This window comes from Schistocerca serialis, chromosome 5 (genome assembly GCF_023864345.2).
Source record: "Schistocerca serialis cubense isolate TAMUIC-IGC-003099 chromosome 5, iqSchSeri2.2, whole genome shotgun sequence".
Taxonomy (NCBI): Eukaryota; Metazoa; Arthropoda; class Insecta; order Orthoptera; family Acrididae; genus Schistocerca; species Schistocerca serialis.
The window spans coordinates 680,631,129-680,658,694 of NC_064642.1; the positions used below are offsets into that span (position 1 = coordinate 680,631,129).

General features: G+C 45.3%; 1 protein-coding gene across 1 annotated transcript in view; it reads right to left on the bottom strand.

Annotated features, from left to right (window-relative positions):
- Positions 1-27,566, bottom strand: part of LOC126482175 (uncharacterized) — a 163,408-nt gene that overhangs the window by 28,524 nt on the left and 107,318 nt on the right. The window contains exon 5 of the mRNA XM_050106154.1: positions 1,328-1,478. Within this exon, the coding sequence (XP_049962111.1) occupies positions 1,328-1,478 (151 nt within the window). The remainder of the gene's footprint in view (positions 1-1,327; positions 1,479-27,566) is intronic.

Consider the following 27,566-nt stretch of genomic DNA (forward strand, 5'->3'; position numbering starts at 1 on the left):
GTCTACGCAACCCCGGTACCAAATGTAGAGACTCTTCGTGCTTGTATTGCGGACGGCTGTGATACAATACGCCATTCTCCAGGGCTGCATCAGCACATCAGGGCTTTCATGCGACGGAGGGTGGATGCATGTATCCTCGCTAACGGAGGACATTTTGAACATTTCCTGTAGCAAAGTGTTTGAAGTCACGCTGGTACGTTCTGTTGCTGTGTGTTTCCATTCCATGATTAATGTGATTTGAAGAGAAGTAATAAAATGAGTTCTAACATGGAAAGTAAGCCTTTCCGGACACATGTCCCCATAACATATTCTCTTTCTTTGTGGGTGAGGAATGTTTCCTGAAAGTTTGGCCCGCAGGCCGAAGTGGCCGTGCGGTTAAAGGCGCTGCAGTCTGGAACCGCGAGACCGCTACGGTCGCAGGTTCGAATCCTGCCTCGGGCATGGATGTTTGTGATGTCCTTAGGTTAGTTAGGTTTAACTAGTTCTAAGTTCTAGGGGACTAATGACCTCAGCAGTTGAGTCCCATAGTGCTCAGAGCCATTTGAACCATTTTTGAAAGTTTGGCCGTACCTTTTTGTAACACCCTGTATACTGTATCTGGTAACACTAGAGGAGGAAGCCATTCTCAAAATCATCTACAAATGTAGTAGAGAGGTATATCTTACAAGCACTCGTTCGGTCCATAGCGCCTCTCGAAATGCCGCAGTGTGAACACGATTTGTCAGAAATGCTGATAAGTTAACAGCGAACGTATTGTCTACGGCGTGTACCGCTGCCCGCTCGCGTTTTCCATTTCAGGGCCTGCAGTTTGTGGAGCTGAATTAACGGTGAATAATTAATGGCTTAGAAATGAAACGTTCCATTCCTGCCGATAATTGATTAATTCATACGTCTGCCATTGGCGCTTGGTGTGCTGCGCCAAGCCGGACTGATAACTTACTGTGCACACACGCACACACACACACACGTACACGCATATGTATGAGGTACGCTTTGATGAATGCGTGTTCCACCGCACAAGGGAGTGAACAGCAAAACAATTTAAATATTTAGTGTCGTTATTCCTGCTAGTAGTGAATTTATCACAATGGATGAAACAGTTAAAAATGCCCTTTGAGGAGGCAGCAGGAGAACAAATACAACTAATGGCGTCCCAACAGAGGCGTGTTTGAGCCCCAGCGCCGGGCGGGCACACGTGTTTGCGCGCGAGCAAACAAAGCCATGCTAGATACCGCGCCGCGCGCGACCTGCACTGGCGGTGCTGTCGCGACAATGGCCGCAGCCCGGCCAACTTAACGGCCATTAACTGCCAAAAGGAATGAATTACGGAACGGCCGCCGTTCTGTTATCCCGGGCAGTCGGCGAGCGCAAGCAGGACACTGCCCACCGTCCACCACCCACGACTTCTTTTATTTCTTCCTCTCCACAGCGGATCTCCAGCTCCGCGGAGGAGCCACTGCCGTTCGATGGCTGCTGTTCTGCTAATGGGAATCAAAAATTAGAGCACTTGGTTGGAGTGTCACCACAATTTCGGCTCTATGCACAAGGGAGAGGTGAAGAGGAATTCGGGAGGGGGGGGGGGGGCGGGAGTTAGAGGGAATAAAACTGTAAAAATTACTACTGAGGAAATAGCTGAATATGCAAAAGCCGCTACAGCAGAATTCTCAGTGTGGTCAGAACTTTCTAGTTCAGGCTGTCTCTGGTTCAGCCTACGATATTGCTTGGCTGCTCCCACAACAGGTGGCGCCATATACTCGCAGCAGGCCCACTGACGTCACGTCAAGTGTCAACTGAAGTGATCCCCTTGTAACACGCCCGGGAGTACGAATGGGTGGGGTACTTTAAACTGACTTCTCGTTTCGTCACCGTGCGCTCTGTCCACACCACGTACCTCATAATCCCGCGGCGGTCGTATTGTCCTGCTCCACACTGCTGTTGGCTTGCCTGAAATTATCTATCGAAATATGCAAGCGGGTTTAGGGGAGCCACTCAACGTTAAAACACAACACTGTCCTGTCTCGAATGAACATCTATATTCTGAGACGATATGGAAACCACAGGTTGCACTGTTTACTCTCTAAGTCGTAAATGTTTATCCCAATTAACAATCTTGATGATTAACAGTCCAAAATATAATTCAGACGAGCGTACGCGTAACCGACACGACGCGGGCGATTGTTGATGATGCGGAAGCCGAATGATCGAACGTACGCTCGTCACACATACACATATCTGGTAATAGTCCTCCTTGTCACTATTGATGATATAACATTGTTCGTAAAGTTAATTTTCCAGTTCTCACTTGTACGAGCGTGCGCGTAACCGTCGCGGCGCGGCTGATTGTTGATAATGCGGAAACGCGATGATCGAACACATGTCCTCACGCTCGCTACAGGACACTGGCACTTGACTGCACTCTTTTATGGTAACTAATTTCTACTGATTCACATCAGTTCATTCTGGGAGACCGAACACGGCGCGGATGATTGATACTGTGCGACACGCAACGAGAGGATACGCAAATACGTTATCGGCGGCAGTGCTCATTTTTAATTACATCTTGACGCACTTTTCCTCTGTATTACTTCCATATTTGATCACTTTACTGTAATAGCACTTGTAGCAGCACTTCAACCTGCATACTAACAATGCTTCGCCTGCCGAAGTGGCCGTGCGGTTAAAGGCGCTGCAGTCTGGAACCGCAAGACCGCTGCGGTCGCAGGTTCGAATCCTGCCTCGGGCATGGGTGTTTGTGATGTCCTTAGGTTAGTTAGGTTTAACTAGTTCTAAGTTCTCGGGGACTAATGACCTCAGCAGTTGAGTCCCATAGTGCTCAGAGCCATTTTTTTAACAATGCTTCTACATGCAGGGCTACACACTACACAACATAACAGTACCGTGTCCCGTGCTCGACTCACTACAGACTGGGCTGCCCGCAAGGATACTCCACAAATAAGCCAGCGATATGACAATACGCTTACACCCTGTTCATGGGGCGGGATAAACTCAGCCACACAACAACAACGAGCCAGTGTCGTACTTAGTCTACATGCTTACAACATAGTCACTGGCTGCCCTCTTGTTGATGGCCTATGCTGTTAGCTTGGACTTTTTTGGGGCATTTCATTCTAGCTACGTCTTTCGTGGCAGTACGAGGGACTTGCTGCATTTGACAGTGTTCATTCTTCGTGTAACCATAGCCAACCAAAAGTCCAGCGCACGCCACCGACAAAATTTCAGAGGCTACTCAAGAGTACACTTTCAAGACGTCGTAGTCTGACTGTCCTTTAATCCCTAGAAAGAACTAGCAACAGTGGCTCCGAAACTGGAAAGTGAAAATGGTATACAGAAATGTTCCGATAAACTCATTTAATCTCATTTCAAATTAAATTTTTTAACAACTTGCAGAACATGTACATGTAAACTTAAACCTTGGAAGTTCATTAATATTATTTGGGAGGGCTAAAGCACTCATTGTGGGCGACTTGTCTTCAGAAACACTGGCTAGCTTGTCGAAAATTGAGTTCCTATGAAATGGGGCTTCTTGCTAGAGTTTTAATACACATTTATAACAAAGTAGCAAGTCACTGGTTGTCAGTGCTGAGCGGTGTAGGCAAAGAAGGAGAAGTCGAGTTTTCGATAATGATTTGAAACTGGACGAGAACGGGTGAATGCAACACACCAAAAAACTTAAAATCGGTGCTGAAAGAAGAATGGTGGAACCGGATCGAGAGCAATGATCGAAACGACAACGAGGAACGGCAGAGCTGGAACGAGGAACAAGTGACCATCTGGTCATCCGTACAAGAACGAGACCGACCGAACCAGACTGAGGCGGGAACGAGACCGATCTGAAGAGAACGGTGAGCGACCGAATTTTGTAGGTTACGTACTTCGAGTAAGGTTTGATGACCGAGAACAAAAAAGTACTGGTGGTTTTATAGAATCATGGTTCCAGTTTCCTGTTGAGCCAGTGCCCCATACTCTGGTTATAGCACCAGTAAAAGCGCGGATGAGCTGGCGGTATCGTTCCTGACCTTCCCGTAATGTAAGGCAGCGGTGAGGTTCCCCTACAGTTGGCAAGACGTTGGCAGGTAGTGCAGAAGACAGCTGAGGCATATAGCGTGCACGGCTTTGGTGTTAGGCTGTCGTGACTGGGTCTTTGTACTCGTATGTCCATCATTTCAAAGACGGTTGCGAGACTCGACTGCTCGATCTAGAATGTGGAGGAGGACGAGATTAGTGTTTAACGTCCCGTCGACAACGAGGTCATTAGAGACGGAGCGCAAGCTCGGGTGAGGGATGGATGGGGAAGGAAATCGGCCGTGCCCTTTCAAAGGAACCATCCCGGCATTTGCCTGAAGCGATTTAGGGAAATCACGGAAAACCTAAATCAGGATGGCCGGAGACGGGATTGAACAGTCGTCCTCCCGAATGCGAGTCCAGTGTGCTAACCACTGCGCATCTAGGATGTCATCACATGACAGATGACGATTAAAGTGATTGCTACAGAAAGCGGAAATCTACTGGTAGCAGTATTCGAATTCTGACCCCTGTTTTGACCAGAATGAGGTGTAATATTCCCACAGGTCCGTTAGGGGCCTGAAGATGGCGTAGTAAATCGCAGAAACTGGTAGCCAAATACAATAAGTTTGTAAACTAGACGGCTGAAAGGTGTTTGATTTGACATGATGACTGTAGGGTATCTCTCGGCCCAAAGCCCAAAATTGGCACCCCTTTTGTCGGCCTTAGGCTTCTGAGGCATCTTTGCCGCCCTAATTTGCGTCATTACAGTTTACTCAAATAAATAGTATATTAACGCCTCATTACACCCAAACGTTGCAGGAATGGCACCGAGTTTAGTGTGGTGACCAGTTGCTCTCGCAGTATACAATTAATATACTGAGTGGACCGATTAATTTCGATATTTATACAATATCTTTTCAAAAATAGGACGGCTAGCTCCTCTTTTGCATTGTTTTAGGAACCAAGTAGTACAATTGTAAAACTGCAGGGGGTGGACAAATATATCGAAACACCCGAAAAATGCGTGCTTGAATGTAAATGCAGAGGCTAGCCAGGCCTGCAGGTTGTGCTGTAGTACGAAGGTTGTCCAGAAAGTAAGTTCCGATCGGTCGCGAAAAGGAAACCACTAGGAAAAGCCGGTAAAGCTTCGCACAGATGTGTTGGGCAGTGTCTCTAGTATGTCCGTCGATCGTGTAGCGCCGCTCTTTTCAGTTTTGAGTAAACAGTGAGCACGTTAAGATGCAAAGGTAATAGCGTCTCCGCCAAGTATGAGGATAGATTTCGCCTGTGTCATGCAGTCCACATAACACAACTGTCGAGCCAATTCTCGGCCGCACAGTGGAGGGGCAATGAAGATGTTCCTGCAGCGTTTCCGATGAGAAGTGTCTGACCACCCACGATACAGTCAGTAATTGGCTCCCCATGAGTCTCATCTCTGCTCACAAGAACAGTTGGCTCTGAAGACAAAGTTTTTCCACAGACAACGAGCTGCAGCCCATTGCAGATAACTTGCGGAAAGCACTGGCGGCTGCTTTCTATGGTTCAAATGGCTCTGAACACTATGGGACTTAACATCTGAGGTCATCAGTCCACTAGAACTTAGAACTAACTAACTAACCTAAGGACATCACACACATCCATGCCCGAGGCAGGATTCGAACCTGCGACCGTAGCAGTCGCGCGGTTCCAGACAGTAGCGCCTAGAACCGCTGGTCCACCGTGGCCGGCGCTGCTTTCTATGACGAGGATATTGGTAAGTTGATACAACACTACGACAAAAGTCGAAGTAGGTAAAAGGTGTACCTAACTGTTGCAAATAAAACGTTTCTGGTTTTCACTTTAGTTTTCATTTCGCGAACGATCGGAAATTACTTTTTGGACAATCTTCGTATTTGATTACAAACGGCAGCTGTACAGTGTACTCAATACATGCAACTGTCAGTCGTGGGGAGGTGTTCTCTGCAGTCGTGGTTGCATTGTGTATGTGGCAGCTAAGTGGGCAAATAGCTGGTGCACGTGTAGGAAGTGCTTCCTTAACCAAGACAGGTCAAGTGTCAGGTGTTTCAAGAGGCACCAAACCGAAGATCTGTCTTCAGGGAACGTGGAAGAACCCCGGCTGCTAAGTTACAACGCGGACGAAAATATGTGTCGGTTTTATAGTGCCGGACGATCGTGCATGAGAATTGTGACTAAAACTAAGATCAGTACAGTTGCAAAGTACACTGCAGTATTTTACGAAACCTGTTATCGCTCAAACAACAGGAAGAGAACATCTTAAGCACAGTAGATGCAGAGCTGGTTGGAATTTCCAAAACCGTTCGTCAGTGACGCAAATCCCCTTAACAGTAAACTTGGCGTCTAAGGCGTAAAAACGTGACTATGCAGCTACAGAAGAATGTCATTTGCTCGGATGAACCATGCTTCACACTGTTTCCAATTTCTGGCTGACCTTACGTCACAAGATTGGACCATGAAGGGGATTCTGCCATGATTTGGTCAGCCATATCGTGACAGTTCATGGCCCCCGCGGTTACCCTGCAACTTCGCATTACTGCCTAGGATTAGATGATCATTTTGGCTCTCCATGTCCATCACATGGTGCAAAGTTTTTTTACCTAAAGGTGGAGCTGTGTTCCAAGACACCAGGGCCTGTGTTCACAGAGCTCGCATTGTTCATGAACAGTTTTCTGAACACGATAATAAACTGTCGCGATCCCTCTGCCCACACCAGCCATCAGTTTTATTGAGTTTTTTCTGGTGTACCTTGGAGAGATGTTTGGCTGATCGCTAAGCACCTCCATCACAGTCACCTCAACTTGACCCTACTTTGTAGGAGAATTGTATAAGATTTCCTTGAAAACTTTGCAGGAACTGTAGTTATCCATTCGGAAATGACTGGAAGCTGTTCTAAATGCAATAATTTTCCTGCATCATTAGGCATGCTAATGGGTTGTGTTTCTACATTGACTTCACAGACGTTATCGAATAGAGATATGCACATGTGCAAGGAGCTGTCGTTTGTTCTCAGATGATTCCGACATAATACGAGGTGCATTCAAGTTCTAAGGTCTCCGATTTTTTTTCTCCGGACTGGAAAGAGATAGAGATATGCACATGTGCAAGGAGCTGTCGTTTGTTCTCAGATGATTCCGACATAATACGAGGTGCATTCAAGTTCTAAGGTCTCCGATTTTTTTTCTCCGGACTGGAAAGAGATAGAAACATGCGCATTGTTTTAAAATGAGGCCGCGTTCATTGTCAATACGTCCCAGAGATGGCAGCACCGTACGGCCGATGGAATTTTACCGCCAGCGGCGAGAATGAGAACTGTTTTAAATACTTAAAATGGCGACGTTTTCCTTACTTGAACAGCGTGCAATCATTCGTTTTCTGAATTTGCGTGGTGTGAAACCAACTGAAATTCATCGACAGTTGAAGGAGACATGTGGTGATGGAGTTATGGATGTGTCGAAAGTGCGTTCGTGGCTGCGACAGTTTAATAAAGGCAGAACATCGTATGACAACAAACCGAAACAACCTCGGGCTCGCACAAGCTGGTCTGACGACATGATCGTGAAAGTGGAGAGAATTGTTTTGGGGGATCGCCGAATGACTGTTGAACAGATCTCCTCAAGAGTTGGCATTTCTGTGGGTTCTGTGCACACAATCCTGCATGACGACCTGAAAATGCGAAAAGTGTCATCCAGATGGGTGTCACGAATGCTGACAGACGACCACACAGCTGCCCGTGTGGCATGTTGCCAAGCAATGTTGACGCGCAACGACAGCACGAATGGGACTTTCTTTTCGTCGGTTGTGACAATGGATGAGACGTGGATGCCATTTTTCAATTCAGAAACAAAGCGCCAATCAGCTCAATGGAAGCACGCAGATTCACCGCCACCAAAACAATTTCGAGTAACCGCCAGTGCTGAAAAAATGATGGTGTCCATGTTCTGGGACAGCGAGGGCGTAATCCTTACCCATTGCGTTCCGAAGGGCACTACGGTAACCGGTGCATCCTACGAAAATGTTTTGAAGAACAAATTCCTTCCTGCACTGCAACAAAAACGTCCGGGAAGGGCTGCGCGTGTGCTGTTTCACCAAGACAACGCACCCGCACATCGAGCTAACGTTACGCAACAGTTTCTTCGTGATAACAACTTTGAAGTGATTCCTCATGCTCCCTACTCACATGACCTGGCTCCTAGTGACTTTTGGCTTTTTCCAACAATGAAAGACACTCTCCGTGGCCGCACATTCACCAGCCGTGCTGCTATTGCCTCAGCGATTTTCCAGTGGTCAAAACAGACTCCTAAAGAAGCCTTCGCCGCTACCATGGAATCATGGCGTCAGCGTTGTGAAAAATGTGTACATCTGCAGGGCGATTACGTCGAGAAGTAACGCCAGTTTCATCGATTTCGGGTGAGTAGTTAATTAGAAAAAAAATCGGAGGCCTTAGAACTTGAATGCACCTCGTAGTGGTCGCAATATGGGAATAAACAGACTCGTAACACGGAATGGTAGTTGGAGCTAAACGCATGGGACATTCCATTTTTAAAATTCGTAAAGAATTCAATATTCGTGAATCCACAGTGTCAAGAGTGAGCGCAGAGTACCAAATTTCAGGCATTACCTCTCACCAGGACAACGCACTGAGCAGCGGCCTTCACTTAACGACCGAGAGCAGCGGCGTTTGCATTGGGGTGTCATTGCTAACAAAGATGCAGCACTGCGTGAAATAACCGCAGGAATCAAAGTGCGACGTATTACGAACGTATCCGTTAGGATAGTGCGGCGAGATCTGGCGTTAATGGGCTATGGTGGCAGGCGACCGACGCGAGTGGTTTTGCTAACAGTACGACATCGTCTGCAGCGCCTCTGCTCTACTCGAGACCATATCGTTTGAACCCTAGACGGTTGGAAAAACATGGTGTGGTCAGATGAGTCCAAGTTTCAGTCGGTAACAGCTGATACTACGCCGAGTGGGGCGCAGACCCTACGAAGTCGTGGACCCATGTTGTCAAAATGTTCAGATGTGTGTGAAATCTTATGGGACTTAACTGCTGAGGTCATCAGTCCTTAAGCTTACACGCTACTTAACCTAAATTATCCTAAATACGAACACACACACATAGCCATACCCGACGGAGGACTCGAACCACCGCCGGGACCAGCCGCACAGTCCATCCATGTTCTCAATAAGGCACTGTACAAGTTGGTGGTGCCTCCATAATCGTGTGTGTTGTGTTTACATGGAATGGACTGGGTCTTCTGGTCCAATTGGACCGATCATTGAACGGAAACGGCTGTCTTCAGCTACTTGGAGACCACCTGCAGCCATTCATTGACTTCATGTTCCCAAACAACGACGGAATTTTTATGGAAGACAAATACCGTGTCATCGGGCCACAGTTGTTGGCGATAGATTTGAAGGACATTCTGGACAATTCGATCAAATTATTGGCCACTCATATCGACCGACACGAATCCCGTCGAACATTTATCGGACATATCCAATAAGTCAGTTCGTGCATAAACTTCTGCACCGGCAACACCGTCGCAATAATGGACGGCTATAGAGACAACACAGCTCAGGGGACTCCGTCTACTTGTTGAGTCCCTGCCATGTCGAGTTGCTGCAATACGCCGGGAAAAAGGAGGCCAGTCACGATATTGGTTGAAATGGCTCTGAGCACTGTGGGACTTAACATCTGAGGTCATCAGTCCCCTAGAACTGAGAACTACTTAAACCTAAATAACCTAAGGACATCACACACATCCATGCCCGAGGCTGGATTCGAACCTGCGACCGTAGCAGTCGCGTGGTTCCAGACTATATCGCCTATAACCTCTCGGCCACTCCCGCCGGCCGGCACGATATTACGAGCTATCCCATGACTTTTGTCACTTTAGTGTACAATGGAGAGAAGAGTGCCTGATCGAAATCTACCTCCATCGTCACCTGAATTAGCACCTATACTCCAGGAAGAATGGTATAAGATTTCCTGAGCTATGTTTTTACATTCTGAGATGACTGGAAGCTGTTTTAAATAACAAAGGTTTTCCTATACTGTTGGGCACGGTAATATGTTTTAGATGTTCCTATTTTTGTCCATTCCCTGCATTGTAGCAGCAGATGAGGAGGAAGTAACCTTTCATTAGCAGAAAACGACAGGGATTACCGAAACAGAGCCAGTGGGAGGCGCGGAGTCAACTTTTTGTGCGTCTAGTTTGGTTATTCACCTGGATCGCTGCGATGTGGAGGTGCGTTCGCTATGAAATTGGCAACGTCCGCGTCGACGCCGGCTGCAGCTCCGGCGCGGCCAGCAGCGAATTACCTGTCAGTGGCGGCTGATGTATCGGCCAGGGCTGCGATGTTCCCCGAGATAATTCCGGGCGCCGCGGCCGGGTGGTCGGTGGCCGGTAGCTGGTGGCCGCATCCCACTTGCAAACCGCGCCCGTCACTCACCTAAATCCCCGCCTAATGACCTGCGCTGCAGCTGACTCGCTATTGGCGGCTGTCCGCTCCAAAACACCTCTCCCTGTTGGCCGCGCCTCAGCTGCGTTGTGGACGGCACACTCGCGCGGACACACATGTGAAGTGGTCGAAGGTGCACGTACACGCTAGGAAATTATGGGCAGCACGTTTATTGCAACACGGTGCCTCTCAGGATGTAATACCCGAGATCCCCTGCTTACATGGCAGACGCTCTATCCATTTCCTTTTTTTTTTTTTTTTTTTTTTTTTTTTTTGTGGTTGTGGATGGTCGTTGCTGTTGTGGGTTGGCAGGAGAGCCAACACCGTGTTATTAGAGGAAGCCGAAAGGCACGCGTTTTAGCTCACGCAGGCTGGCGTGAGGTCTGGAACAGGACAAGGAAATTAGAATTTAGAAAAACGGACGTAGCTGGTGGAAAACTTAACTTTAATCCATAACTGGTGAACGTCGCTCTTGACTGTACATTTTTCACAATATCAATAGTAACTGAACATGGCGCCTTGCTAGGTCGTAGCAAATGACGTAGCTGAAGGCTATGCTAACTATCGTCTCGGCAAATGAGAGCGTATTTTGTCAGTGAACCATCGCTAGCAAAGTCGGTTGTACAACTGGGGCGAGTGCTAGGAAGTCTCTCTAGACCTGCCTTGTGGCGGCGCTCGGTCTGCAATCAGTGATAGTGGCGACACGCGGGTCCGACGTATACTAACGGACTGAGGCCGATTTAAAGGCTACCACCAAGCAGGTGTGGTGTCTGGCGGTGACACCACAGTTGCGGACGTCGCAAGATATCCTGTTCAAGTTCAGTGGTTGATCCTTCCACTCAGTTTTTTATTACAGAGGCCAACCGGCTCTCTGACCGAACACGCTGAACTACCGTGCCGGCATCCATCTGAGCCACCGAGGACACAGAGGAGAGCGCGACTGCAGGGATTTATCTGTGGCACGCCTCCCGCGAGACCCACATTCTTAACGTATTGTCTCGCACTACATTCGTAGTGCCCCCGCCCATTATACTCATTACTCGCGGCGCGTTGCCGATTCCCGTAAGAGTTCGGGCACTGTTTGTCCATTCGCACAGAAGAAGAAGATGGTCAAGTGGCCGGTGAGCCTTAACTATATATTTACATGTCCGAAAGAGCAGATATCATCTTAGTAAATAAAAAAAATTATGGAGGTGTGTTGGAGTGTTTCTACATGTCTATTTTTTTCGCACCACTTACGTAATAGAGGTGCTAGGAACGACACTACGAGGATGCAAATTAGGTTTGCTTTCAATGCACTCCGTAACGGTCGTGAGCGTTAGTACCTTTTCAGACTGGAAGTGGTAAGTTGAAATTTGTCAAGAATGTTTTTAAGGCGACGCAGTTATCAGCACCTCACTGAGCTCGAACGAGTCTGTGTAATAGGGTTACTAGAAGCTGGATGTTCCTTCTGCGATATTGCAGAAAGACTTGGCAGGAATGTAGCCACTGCACAAGACTGCTGGTAGTGGTGGTCACGAAAATGTACGGGTGCAAACGACCGGCCTCCTTACGGCCACGTGGTACTATCGAGAGAAAAGACCACTGTGTACGGTTGGATAGAAAATGTTTCTTGACTTCCGCAAGGCGTTCGATACATTTCCCCACAGTCGTTTAATGAACAGAGTAAGAGCATATAGGCTATCAGACCAGTTGTGTGATTGGATTGAAGAGTTCCTAGATAACAGAACGCAGCATGTCATTCTCAATGGAGAGAATTCCGAAGTAAGAGTGATTTCAGGTGTGCCGCAGGGGAGTGTCGTAGGACCGTTGCTATTTACAATATACATAAATGACCTTGTGGATGACATCGGAGGTTCACTGAGGCTTTTTGCGGATGATGCTGTGGTATATCGAGAGGTTGTAACATTGGAAAATTGTACTGAAATGCAGGAGGATCTGCAGCGAATTGACGCATGGTGCAGGGAACGGCAATTGAATCTCAATGCACACAAGCGTAATGTCCTGCGATTACATAGAAAGAAAGATCCTTTATCATTTAGCTACCATATAACAGGTCAGCAACTGGAAGCAGTAAATTCCATAAATTATCTGGGAGTAGGCATTAGGAGTGATTTAAAATGGAATGATCATATAAAGTTGATCGTTGGTAAAGCAGGTGCCAGACTGAGATTCATTCGAAGAATCCTAAGGAAATGCAATCCGAAAACAAAGGAAGTAGGTTACAGTACGCTTGTTCGCCCACTGCTTGAATACTGCTCAGCAGTGTGGGATCCGTACCAGATAGGGTTGATAGAAGAGATAGAGAAGATCCAACGGAGAGCAGCGCACTTCGTTACAGGATCATTTAGTAATCGCGAAAGCGTTACGGAGATGATAGATAAACTCCAGTGGAAGACTCTGCAGGAGAGACGCTCAGTAGCTCGGTACGGGCTTTTGTTGAAGTTTCGGAAACATACCTTCACCGAAGAGTCAAACAGTATATTGCTCCCTCCTACGTATATCTCGCGAAGAGACCATGAGGATAAAATCAGAGAGATTAGAGCCCACACAGAAGCATACCGACAATCCTTCTTTCCACGAACAATACGAGACTGGAATAGAAGGGAGAACCGATAGAGATACTCAAGGTACCCTCCGCCACACACCGTCAGGTGGCTTTCGGAGTATGGATGTAGATGTAGATGTAGATATAGACAGGGAGAAGTATGTCGTCCTGAAAGGGGTGACTTCAACAGAAACAAGCGTAACTTCAGGTGTGCCCCAGGGCAGCGTAATAGGTCCTCTGCTTTTTACGATTTACATAAACGATCTGGTTGATGCTATTGACAGCGGCCTGAGACTGTTTGCCGATATTGCTGTAGTCTACAGGAAAGTAGTATCACACGAAAGTTGTGAACAAATCAATGAGGATTTGCAGAAAATAAATGTGTAGTGTAATGGCTGGCAGTTATCTCTCAATATTAGTAAGTGCAACCTACTGCGTATAACAAGGCGAAAATCCCCATTGATGTACGAATACAAAATAAATGCCCCGTCTTTGGAAGCGGTAATGTCCGACAAGTATCTGGCTGTGGCTATTCGAAATGATCTCAAATGGAATGATCAGATTACACAAGTAACGGGTAGAGCGAACTCTTACATTGTGATTTATTGGTAGAATCCTGAAGCGATGCAGTCCTTCAACAAAGGAAATAGCTTGCAATACGTTAGCTCGTCCGTCTTGGAGTATTGTTCGTCTGCATGGGACCCTTACCAGTTGGGTCTGATTCAAGAGATTGAGAAGGTCCAAAGAAGAGCGGCAAGATTCGTGACTGGTAAATTTAGCCATCGCGAGAGCATTACAAATCTCATAGAAAGTTTGAAGTGGGACATACTTGCAGATAGACGGAGCGCTAAACAGATGGGGCTGCTCACTAAATTCCGAAGTCCGATATTCACCGAGGATGTAGAGCATATATTATTACCACCAACTTTCAAATCGCGCAATGATGACCATCAAAGATAAGGGAAATAAGAGCTCGTACTGAGGCGTTCAGACAGTCGTTTTGCCCTCGCGCGATCCGCGAGTGGAACAGGGGGGAAGGGGGGGGGGGAAATATGATTTTGGCGTGAATTGTGCCCTCCGCCACACACCGCTTGGTGGCTAGCGGAGTATATATGTAGATGTAGATCCGGCGGATGGCTCTGGCACATCGTACATCATCTGCAGCAGCAATCTGACCTGACACAACTAATTGCTATGAAACTTCAAGGACAGGTCCGAGCTAGATGCCCTGCAGCGTGCATTCCATTCACCCCAAACCACTGCCATTTGCGACTTCAGTGGTGTCAAGCGACAGCTTGTTTGAGGGCAGGATGGAGGTCTGTTGTGTTTTCTAATGAAACCTGGTTCTAATTCGGTGCCGGTGATATCCGTGTGTTGGCTAGGAAGAGGTCAGTTGAGAGCCTGCAGCCAACTGTCTGCGCGCTACACGCATTCGACCTACATCTGAAGTTTCGGTCTGGGGCACGATTTCAGATGGCAGTAGGAACACTGTCGTGGGTATCACACGCATCCTGACCGCAGATTTGTACATCAATTTGTTGATTCGACCTACTGTGTTGCCTTCATGAAAAGCATTCTTGGGGGTGTTTCGCAACAGGATCACGCTCGCTCACACACCGCTGTTGTAACCTAACGTGCTCTACGGCTGTCGAAATGTTGCCTCGGCCTGCTCGACCACCAGATCTGTCTCCAGCCCAGCACATATGGCACATCATCAGACAGCATTAATAGTTCCGGTACTGGCGAACCAAATGCACCAGGTATAAAATTCCATTCCACAATCTGACTTCCAGAATAAGTACAACACAATTTATGTACGTTTGGGTGCTTGCATTCAACATTCTGACTGTTGAACCGGTTATCACTGTACGAGCATTTCTCATGCGCAATGGCTTATCTCGCGCTTACATTAATGTGTCATCTTGCAATGTCAATCACTTAAATATGTTACCTAGACAAATGTATTTCTTGAATTTTGTTATTATAAATCAATTATTTCTTGGTATTGCGATTTTTTCCCGTCATTGTATATGGCTAAACGGTTACAATGGTCACACTGCAGATTGTCTGTTTAACGGCTTCCAGGAGCAAAAAAAGAAAAAATAAGGAAAAAGAAAAAAAAGAAAATTGATATTCAGTGTCTAGCGACCCCGTTTCCTCACTCCAGTAAACTCGAATATAATTAATTGAACAGAACAAAGTGATTACTGGACATTGCTGTTGTGGAAGTGTATAATACTGCAATCTGAGAAACAGAATTTTAGAGAGGCAGAATCTATGTTGTCTGTCGTGATAAGCAGAAGTCCAAAAGTACGCTCATCTTGATTTCCTGAATTCTCGTTGTTCTTGTTGGCTTGACTCGTCGTCTTGTAAAAATTCGGGATATGATTCTCTAGAGGCCCCCACCTTTTCCATGTTAAGAATAATTCATTACATTGTTAGCGCAGAATCATCAGAGATTATTCCGGAAAACACTTCTATCAATAATGTGATTATACTCAGCTGCGTACAAATGTGACTGGATAAAATTGTAGGCTCCTGACATAAACATTGTCTCAAGATTGAATTTTTGTGTATTTCACCGTAAACACTTGCAGAACAATTCTTGAATATAAATGTTTTTGATCATAGTCGAATTCCATCAAGCATACATTACATATTAAGACACAAAGGAATTACAGACGTTAGCTCCAAGCTGGCACTGATTTAAATCAACGGGAAAAGTTGAAAACTAGTCCCTCATTATCCTTATTACTCGCGGTATTTGGCCGATTCACATAGGATTTCGAATTTAATGTTCATCTCCACTGGAGGAATCATTGGCGATCCTCGTCCGTGGAGGTAAGCCCCAGAGTTGACTTCCAGCGTCCAATCTCCACCAAGTCTCACGGATTCTCCAAGACTTATTTCACAGTCAGTAAAGATATTGCATTTCGTAAGTAAAACAGTTCGTCAGATGAGATGGCAGCAAGTCTGCGATAACTTTATACAGAAAATGTTATTCGGAACACAAACATACTTCGTAGAGAATGAATGCTGACGCATTCTTAGATATAGTTTCTATAACGGCTTTTTAGAAATTTGTATATTGTCAAAAGTAAGATTATCTGCTGGTAACTGGTAAAAGACACAAATCTGCTAGCACAGGATAATCAAAGTTTTCAGAGACAAAGCGAAAATGTAATAAAATGGATTTTTAACATCGAAAATATGAAAAGATTCTTAAATATATCCTTAAGATGGCGAAATAGCATAATGATGCCAAATGTTTTCCTTTAAAACATAAGATGTGCAAATTTCAAAGAAATATCATCAAAATATGAATGATATCGAAAGGTTCATTTGAGATAGATGTGTCGTCGTCTACTAGTGAACAGGCTTCACAAAGACACAGCGTCGTTTCCTTGTATTCATGCAATTATATACTGAATTTCAAAATTTAAAATGCCGTAATAATCTGATCACGAAGTTGTGTTATCTTACATTAAATGCACACTGCAGTAAGTCATTGCAGTTAGAAACAGTACATATGACTTCAAGATGCTTAACTCTCTCCGAGCCAACTACTCAGAGTACATTCATCCAGTATTTGAGAAAGCGACCCCGTAGCAGATTATAACAAATCTGCTCATAATTTCAGACATTTTCTAAACTTTTTCTGACTGTTGCCACCCTCCATCCCTCCCCCCCCCCCCCCCCCCCCCCCCGCCGCTGTCACTACACTCACTAAACAATAAGAGGAGAAAAATTATTCTCTCTGATTAAAGTAATTCTGCCCCGAGATTTATATAGACGGCGAAGTGCAAAATTTACGAAGTCGTCTCACCTGTTTCTAATTCGGTGCTCAATTATATGAGACGAATCTCAGTAATTGCGCACCACAGCAAGCGAATGTATAAACAACACAGCAGTTTCATATGTTTAACTCTATCCCGCCTCAGGTCTTCGTGAAACATTGCAAGGTGCCTGTCGCAACAAATTTTGGTTCATTTCTGCTTTCGAAACGAATACTGTAAGAGACTACAAATACAGCGCATAAAAGTGTCAGCCGGATAACGACAAATATCAGCGTTGAGCGAGAACAGTAGTAAAAATGAACACCTTTTTTTTCTTTGGCCTTGTACTCTAAAAAGTTTTTACTGGACATAAACTTTCAGCGTGACACAAGTCATAAAGATAAAAACGAAAAAGAAACATTTAATAAATGTTAAGTCAACGGCCTGAGTATCTTGCTTCAATTAAATATTCCATTTTAACGTACAAAGTTGTTACAGCCCTGCAATAACGCATTTTTAATGTGCAAATCCGCCAGATTTCATAAATGGCTCGCAGGGCTAAGTTTTTATCTGGTATAAAATTTTACTCTCTTCCTTTTAGGGATTCCGAGAAAAACAGATATTGCTGTCGTTGCTTCCTGGTGTAGAATCTCCATTAGATTCTGCTCTCTTTACCTCCAGATTTCTATACGAACAATACGGTATTCCTCCGCGGCACTAGTTGTCAAAAGTTCCTCCAGCGTTAATGTGAGGCTAAATAATTTATTGGTGATTCACATTCGAACACAATATTTTCTTTGTGTAATAACTATTTGTTGTGCTTTAAGTAACATTTTTTTTAAATGAATACGTGTAATTTTCTTCATACGATTTGTTCCAATACCTTCCCATAAAAAGCGTAGCTTTATACCACAGATCATAGTTATTCGGTTAGTTTACATCACAAAAAAGTGCTCTCAAAGATGTGACAACGAACTCAAGTATCTGTTTCATTAGGTAGAATTTGTTTATGTATCTAGAGCCGTGTGTGAACGACAGCTAGTACGACATTTAGTGATGAGAAGCCATATTGAAATCTATACCTGGAATCTTTCTAAACCTTTCTAAATCTGGGCGTCGTTCTTCCAGAAAGATCTGTTATTCCCGTTCATGCGTAATCTAATATCGAAAATTCCCCCACAAGTCAGTTACAGTTTTCTTTTCTTTTATAGGAATAAACATTGAACAATAATTTCCATGAACCATCCACCAATAATTGATGGAAAATTTTGTCGAAACAACATCCACAGTGGCGTCATTCTTCCTCTGTTTCATAGACAGTGATACGAAAACTGAGATAAATTAGTACTCCTTACCAAATGCATTTTAATTCCACTTTCCAGAAGCATTCTCGCAATCACTGATGACTTCACATGGGCAAAATGTTGTTCTTGTTTATAGTCCCACTATTGGCTTCCTAGTGACTATCAGTTCCGTTACCAAGTACTGTTATCATATGATTATATGATCAAAAAGTCACAGTACGTGTGTAAAATGTTCCTTTAAAATACACCGAACAGCCAAAGAATCTGGTACGCCTGCCTAATATCGCGAAGGGCCCCCGCGAGCACGCAGAAGTGCCGAAACATAACGTGTCATGGACTCGACCATTGTCTGAAGAAGTGCTGGAGGGAATTGACACCATGAATCCTGCATGGATGTCCACAAATCCGTAAGAGTACGAGTGGGTGGAGATCTCTTCTGAACAGCACATTGCAAGACTTCCCAGATATGCTCAATAATTTTCATCTCTGGGTAGTTTTGTGGCCAGCGGAAGTGTTGAAACTCAGATTGAGTGTTCGTAGCGCCCCTCTGTAGCAATTCTCGACGTATGGCGTGTCGCATTGTTCTGCTGGAATTGCCCAAGTCCGTCGGAATGCACAGTGGACATGAATGGATGCATGTGATTACACAGGAGGCCTACGTACGTGTCACCTGTCAGAGTCGTATCTAGACGCATCAGGCGTCCCATATCACTCCAACTACATACGCCCCACACCACTACAGAGCCTCCACCAGCGTGAGCAGCCCCTTGCTGATATTCAGGATCAGTGGATAAATGAGGTCGTCCCCACACCCGTACATGTACATCAGCTCGATGCAATTTGAAACGAGAAGACTCGTCCGATTAGGCTCCGAAGCCCATATCGATGATGTTTCCTTGAATGGATCTTGCAAGGATCTTTTTTCGGCCGCAGTGATATCGGAGATTTGATTTTTTACCAGATTCCTGATATTCACGGTGCACTCGTGAAATAGTCGTACGGGAAAATCCCCACTTCATCGCTACCTCGGAGATGCTGTGTCTCATCGCTCGTGCGCGGACTGTAATACCACGTTCAAACTCACTTAAATCTTGATAACTTGCCATTGTAGCAGCAGTAACCGATGTAACAACTGCACCGGACACTTGTCTTACATAGGCGTCGCAGACCACAACACCGTATTCTGCCTGTTTACATATCTCTGTATTTGAATACCCATGTCTGTACCAGTTTCTTTGGCGCTTCAGTGTATATTCTCTATGGTAAGTGACAAACGATCTTAAATATTCCTTAAAAAAGTATTGCAAAATCCTTCTCTATGATAGCTAACGCATGTGATAAAGAGCAGCCTTAAAAGTGCAGGCAGCAACTTACCTCTGGTGCGCAATCGCCATGTTCTCTTACCCAAATAGCCGGCCGCCGTGGCCGAGCGGTTCTAGGCGCTTCAGTCCGGAACCGCACTGGTGCTACGCTCGCGTGTTCGAATCCGGCCTCGGGCATGGAAGTGTGTGATGTCCTTAGGTTTAAGTAGTTCTCAGTCTAGGAGACTGATGACATCAGATGTTAAGTCCCATAGTACTTAGAGCCTTTTCTTACCCAAATAAATGTGTCGTATAACATTGAAAGTGAAGGTCTTTGCTATGTTTTAAATAGATGCAGACTGGAACTACCGTACAGAAGACCTTTTTATTTCTTAAAAAACAGGAGTCAGATTTGTAAGGTATCTAAAAAATAATAAATCGTGCCAAACATGAAACGGGAGAATGAAAATAAATAATGAAACAACACCACTGTTATTAAAGGAGAAGACCAGAATGAACCACAACACTAGTCACAACCGTTTTGTGATATGAATGTTAACTTCTTATGGCTTCCAAAATTAACGCCCATCGACACAGCCATTCATAACTGCACCTAGCATATTTACACGATAGGTACATATAGAGCACACAAGCCTTTATGTATTCCTTGTCAAAGTTAGCACTCAACATTATTATTACAAATTACTTGTACGATTAACCTAATTTCTCCAAAATTATCGTTAGTAATATAATATTTATCGTTTTTGTATTTGAGAAAGTGAAGCGATAACACATAGTTTGGAACACTGTATTGAGAGCTCTTTCTTTTGACAAACAACAGAATAACATTATGTCTGTGATTTCGTGAATTTTACTTCCGCAAGACTATTTCACTCAAACTAAGAGTTTGTTTTGTGACTTTTGCCTTATTTCGTACAGAATAATAATTTTGTGTCGTCTAAAAACTTCATCATTCATCGAGTTTTTGACCTGAGCACCAACATATTTTTACGAGATAGATACGTAACGACTCGTCTCAGTCAGTTTGCAACGTTGATTCACAATCTGCTTGGCCACGGCATCACTCCTTCAGTCTGTAAATTCAGTGATTTTCTCTCGAACGATCGCAGTTTTTTCACGTTTTTTAAACAACTACCAGCAACCAAACACTTCATAAAATTTCAGCACTGTGATAAAGAAATCCTTACTGCAAATATTACACAGGAGTACGACAAGGGGATGTACTGTCGCCAGTGCTCTTCAATTGTGCTCTTGAAAAAGTTGTTAGAGAATGGAAAAAAGCAGGTGCACCAGCACACAGACTGGGACCAAGACATAAGGGCATAGAATTACACTGTTTAGCATTTGCTGATGACATGGCACTGATCGCACAAGACATTACCGATGCACGGAAACGTCTAGAATTAGTACAAGAACAGGCAGCTAAAATAGGATTACAAATTTCATTTGAAAAAACAAAATTTATGACTGACGTCAAAGATGCACCTTCTGATCTCAAAATTGGTAATAACTGCATCTCTCGAGTAAAAGAATTTAAATATTTTGGTGAATGGATTGCAGAAAATTGTAATGAAAAGAAATCTGTCAGATCAAGAGTCCAGAAAATGGAGACGGCGTTTCAGTTAACAAAAAAACTTTTACAACAAAAAGAGTCTCTCGTGGAACTGCAAAATACGACACTACACAACAGTAATTAGACCCGAAGCTCTTTACGCATCTGAGACACTAAACCTTCAACACAGAACACTAAAAGAGGAATTAGAAGTGAAAGACCGTAAGATAATGAGGAAAATCCTAGGACCAAGAACTATAGATGGGGTACATTATCCAAAACCCAATGCAGAAATATATAAAAAGATCTCCAAAATAACAGACACAATGTGCATGAGAATAATCCAATTCATGGGGCACTTAGAAAGAATGGACTCAAGCAGGTTAACGCACAAAATCCATACATTTTTAAAGAACAAAACTACAAGACCGAAATGGTACAGACAGACGGAAAAAGACCTGAGAGAATTAGGGTCTCCAAATCTACATGATAGAAATGAAATCAGAAAAATCACAAACACACGGGGTTTTGAGGAAGAAGAGAGAAAAACTAACCGACATACATGGTCTACGCAACGAAAGCTAGCCCATTAGTTGTTTATGAAGGAATACTGGGCGAAAAGGAAGGCCAACAAATGTTGATTACGCGTGGTCCTAAGTGATCCATCCGCGAAGAAGAAAAGAAGAAACAGTTAAGATAAAATGAACTGTAGTCCAGAAGTTTCCTGCAAATGGCTACTGCCAGGACTCAGTTCATCGAGATTCTGGTTTCGATACAATCACGACGTGCGCGGCCTGTGTGAGCTATGGTCTAAGGATGTATGCCATCATTGGTTATGACTCTCAAGGCTTGTTGTTGTACCGGGGCACGGTGATGTGACGACGAGAGCTGTGTCGCACTCTGTACACCGCTGGGATACACACAAATTGAAAATCGGTCAAAGGTCAACTGGTATGCACAGAGTGATATGTAACCATACTGCGCCATTGTTCTCTCTGGATACTGGACATCTTTTCAGCATAAATAATTTAGATTTACAGAAGCTATTTCTATTACTGTGAACACATTCCTGATTACGATATTCTTAGTCAGATCGACGCACAGTATACAAACGATTGATGGAAACATAGCAACATACGAGGGCTCTTCGGAAAGTAAGGTCCGATCGATCGCGGAATGGAAACAACAGCCAAAATATTATGAAGTTTTGCCCAGATGGCAGTGTCTCTAGTATACCCGTCGATAGCGTCACGTCCGTCTTTTCAGTACTGAGCGCAAAGTGAGCACTTAAATATGCACAAAATAAAGTGTCTCCAGGCAAGTATGAGAGCCTATTGAGTAATTTCGCCTGATGTCAGGCGATAACTTAACTGTTAGTTTTCTTCTTCGTGACAATTCCCGGGCGCACTCCGCACAGGCAACGAAAACGCTCCTGCAACGTTTCTAATGGTCCTACACAGTACTCGCCCTGTATTTCATCTCTGTTCGCTTGAACCGCGGGCTCTGAAGACAACATTTCCGCACACACAATGAGCTGTAGAGAGCTGCCTATTGAGAGACTATTGAGAGATTTCGCCCGATGTCATGCAGCCCACATAACATAACTGTCGGGAGTTTCCTTCTTCGTGACAATTCTCGGGCGCACTCTGCACAGGGAATGATGACGCTCCTGCAACGTTTCTAATGGAACGTGTTTGATCCTACACAGTACTCACCCTGTGTTTCATCTCTGTTCGCATGAACCGTGGGCTATGAAGACCACATTTCGGCACACACAATGAACTGTAGACAGGCGGCTGCTTGCTCTGACAAGGATAATGCAGTTTTGGCATACCGCTGATTGGTAGCTGAAAGGTGTAACTAACTGTTGAAGATAAAACATTTTTGATTGTCAAAGTAGTTTCTATTTCGTGACGGACAGGGCCTTATTTTCCCTCGGAGCTGCCTTTAGTGTTGATTGGGTGGTTAATAGAGGTGAGACGTACCTTTCCGCACACACACACACACACACACACACACACACACACACACACACACACACACACACACACGTAAGGTGGTTTGCTGGGTGGGGGCGTAGTAGACTAAGCGTATCGCTACCTTAACACCTCAGCTATACTCGTAGAAGCTCTCGGTTCTCTGACGTTTATTCTACTGCTTCTGGTTCCCGAAAACTGTGTTGCGGATTCATCGAATATCTCGTATCCGCACGTCGCCAGCTAGCGTGTAAACTGCGATTCGACGCAGTGTGTGCGCTGAGAGTGAATCTTTCGTCGATTATGTTGTGAGAGACTCAGCCGCGAAGGGCACACCGCACACGCCTCTGGCGCGGCACACGCCTCTGGCGCGGCACGCGCCGCTCGTTAACACGGTTGGGAAGGCTGGGTTGTCCACGGGGCTCCATCCTGGTACCGGCGCTAGTCTAGGAGACGCCCGCCGCCGCTGCCGCCCCCGCCGGTGATTCACGACGCGATAATTAGGCGTTCCGTCTGGGGTGGCGTAATGCAGCGCCACGCCACGCGGCGGGATTTGCCGGAATTAGTAGGCGCGCGCAAAGGCAATTAGCCGGCGCCAGAGACACAGTCGCGGCCCGCCCGCGCATCGACCCGCGATCCCGACTCCGGGTGCCCGCCCGCCTCTCATCACAGGCTTCCTCACGCTGGTACTCCCACATCCGTAATGCAAATCCCAGGACCACGCTGAGACCTCATCTCCGTTTCTTGACATGTATCCAACCATGCTCCATGTAGCTCCTGCTATCCATCCCTCCCATCAGATGTATCTATGTAACTTGTCCTTCCCTATCCACTTTGCATTGTAGTGCTCCCCTCCATCCTTTTTATTTCTTCTTTTGAACCTCGGCCTGATCCCCCAACCTAACCCCATGGTTTCCTGCTGTAGAGGCCTCGGATGCGTGGTGACCCCTATGGTGTTTTGTGGAGGAGCCATTTTTCTGATCTGTCAAGATTGCATTCGGATCACCTGTTACGTCTGCCACAGACGTCCCCTGCCAGGCAGACTAAACTCAAGACACCCCTGTGTACCGCTCCCCTCCCTCCTTTTTATTTCTTCTTTTGAACCTCAGCCTGACCCCCCAACCTAACCCCATGGTTTCCTGCTGTAGAGGCCTCGGATGCGTGGTGACCCCTATGGTGTTTTCTGGAGGAGCCTTTATTCTGATTGCATTCGGATCACCTGTTACATCTGCCACAGGCAGCCCCTGCCAGGCAGACTACACTCAAGACACCCCTGTGTACCATATAACATACACAAGCACTTGTAGGTGCAACCAAGAGGAAAACAATTCTTCAAAACAAACAGAACTTGCTAGAGACTAATGCGAGCCTTTTTCTGCAGAGGTCGCCTCACAGATACAGGGAAAGTTGGAGTACTCCGCCGGCCTCCTCCGGCTTTATAAGGCCAGTGCAGCAGCAGTACAGCCAGTTCCTCGTCGAGCTAGGACCAGCTCCTACGGACCTCACCGACGTTCTTGATGAATGGTCGTCGACAAGTTATTTGTTTTTGTGTGTATATAGTGATTGTTCGAGAAGTGTAGTTCAGTTTCAATAAACGCCATTATACTGAGTGTTCTACAATCCTGAGTGTTCTTCATCACCCACCTGGACTTCATAGGTTCCACAGGTTGATATGGAATGTAGGAAACTGTCAGACATGAAGCCGCGTGCAGCAAGATGGACGCCTTTCGCAAAATTTCTTTAATACACTTCAGATAGATCACAGCTGCGAACCCACGTTCACCGGCCGCTGTGGCCGAACGATGCTAGGCACTTCATTCCGGAACTGCGCTGCTGCTACAGTTACAGGTTCGAATCCTGCCTCGGGCATGGATGTGTGTGATGTCCTTAGGTTAGTTAGGTTTAAGTAGTTCTAAGTTCTAGGGGACTAATGAGCACAGCCATTTGAACCATTTTGCGTGTCTTCAGGACAGTAACTGGCACATCGTGTCTTGTATTTCCTTGGTGTCGCAGTATCCCATCCGTACTCCAACACTACCGACTGCACCTCCACATCGCACCTAACCCCATAATCACCCAACCTGAAACAAGCAGTTCCTTCAACACTTAAGCTACACCAGAAGACCAACTTACCTCCGCTCTTACCATTGTCTCTCCTAAATGCAGATCTATCAAGTGTTGGGAAAGCCTAGTACAGTTTGTTTTTACTTTCCTGCCATGCTATTCAAGTTATTCAGCAACTCCGTGGCGTTCTCCAGTAGGACAAATAAATCTGTAACTATTCGTGTTGCCCTCATTTTTACATCTTCACAATCCCGCATTGATTATAATTTGGGTCCCACAAAGCCGAGTGATATTATAGCACAAGGCGCACTTGTATCTTGTATACAGTCTCCTTTGTAGACAGACTTTCCCGGGTATCTCCTCAGCGGACGGAAGTACAAGACTGCTTTATCTACAATTCAGCATTTGTGATCAGTCCATTTCCCATTCCCACAAATCGTTTAAAACAAGTACTTGTGCGAAGAGACTGGACAACTCTACGTTTTTGGACATATAGCACAACTACCATATCTTTACGCGACTTTGAAATCTCCTGGGAATCTGACTAGATTCTTTGCATTGCATTTGCATCTCTTGTAAGATATGTTTGAGGGTTACGAAGCTGAAGGCGACTTACGCGTACTCTTTGCTAGTGTATAGGCCGAACTTTGGCTTTCCGCGTTTTTTGCAGCGAGAGAAATGGATCGGCTGACATCCGTAACTGCTCGATAAAATCTCTTCGCCGCGGCCAGCACCATTACCACTTCTGAGAGCGGCCGTACAAGGGGGAGGCACTTCTTTGCCGACGACAGGCGGCGCTACACTCGCGGGCCAAGACTCGCCGAACGCAGCCAAGAGCCCAGTACAAAACGCAATAAATACAGCGGCAGAAATACATCCGCAGGCAGTGTCACATTTTCGCCCGTATTTTTGCCGTGTTTTAAGAGGGAAGAGCAGGACGCGTGTGTGCCCCTAAGTGGCGTCGCGCCAGCCTCTTTTCATTTGCAGCACTTTGCAGTGGCGCAACATTTCTGGCGCCACTGTCTCCAGCCAACACTTTTACGATGTGACCCGCCAAGCCGAGGAGTCAGCGGCCGTGCCGCTCGTTAACGAAAAATGGCAGCGCCTACCCTGCATCCCGCGAGGCTACACTCCTATGATTAAAGAGCTCCTTAAGTGGGCCTGCAAAAAAAAAAAGAAGAGAAAATCTAACGTACGCGACGTCTGTTCAAAGAAAAACAGAACCGTCGTTCTAACAACGTTTTCATTCAACTTACTGATGTCTATCTATTGTTTCCTCTCCTCTATTCGCAGCACTATCCCACGCGCGATCCGAGGGGTGAGTAGATGTTGTAGCATTCATAACCCATACTCCCTATTTAATTATCTTCTCTTTGCTAAAATCGTTTGCGTTTTTACGGTTATCAGTTTCCAGATTTCGTTGCTACTTTTCAGTTGCTCCTTCTAGGGTGTGCTTACGCGAATGGTCTTGCGGCTTGACCGGTAACATACCAACCAGGTACGGTCGCAAAGGCACGGGCTTGCATACCCGCAGTTATCAATAATTCTGACACAATTCGTGAATCCAGAGGCAGCACCAGAGAACCTCAGGAAGATGAATAAGGAAAGACACAAGGGAAAAGACCCTCCAGTAACGAAAAAGAAAAAGCGGAGTAACTGACTTATCGAATTTAGGTGGAAACGACGGAAACAAGCTGCAGTTTCCTTGTTGATACCCTCCTGCAGCGACAATTTGCAGACCAGTGTTTGTACTACATAACATGAGACTTTACCAAAGTTGTGGGAATTGATTGCTTCCTCCTCTTCTTCTTCCTTGTATTGTTCTTTTTCCTACTTTTCGGCCAATTACGGACCACTTCATTTCCGAGATTTAGCTGCCGCCCAATGTTCCTGCATTCGTTTATCGTGGAGTTGTTTTATCTCTTGGGTCCACGCCTTTCCATGTCTCCAGATTTTGCTTTTCCTGCAAACCTCTGTGTGTTCGTAGCTTTTTCTTAAACTCGGGTTCTCATTGAAATAAGCAAAAAATAGGCAAAGTATCGAAATTTTTTTGAGACAATGAAAACACATACAAATGATCTGTTTGGAATTATGACTGATCATACTTTCAACTTTATTTTAGATTTTCGATACAAAAAAAATGGCGCCCGTAATTATGGACTGCTCAAGGACCTGTGAATTTGAAGTACGCAGAATGCGTGCAGTGTAGCCCCTCAAGAGTTATCTGAAATCAAAAGTGGATACCATCAGTCGATACCACGTTAATTTTATGGGAGCTTATATTTAACCAAAAAGAAATAACCTTAAATTTAGAGATATGGTGATAACTCGAACTCTGAGTTGGATTTTTGAGGGTTTGTTTCTCTGTTAACGACTTCACAAAAAATAGTTAATAGTAACAGGTTTCATATGTTATAGGTATAATCTCCCAAGAAATGTGTTTACTTTTCGCGGGTCAGAGGTAGACGTTAATAAGTTGAAACATTTTTATTTTATGCTGCACGCAGGTCTGACAAA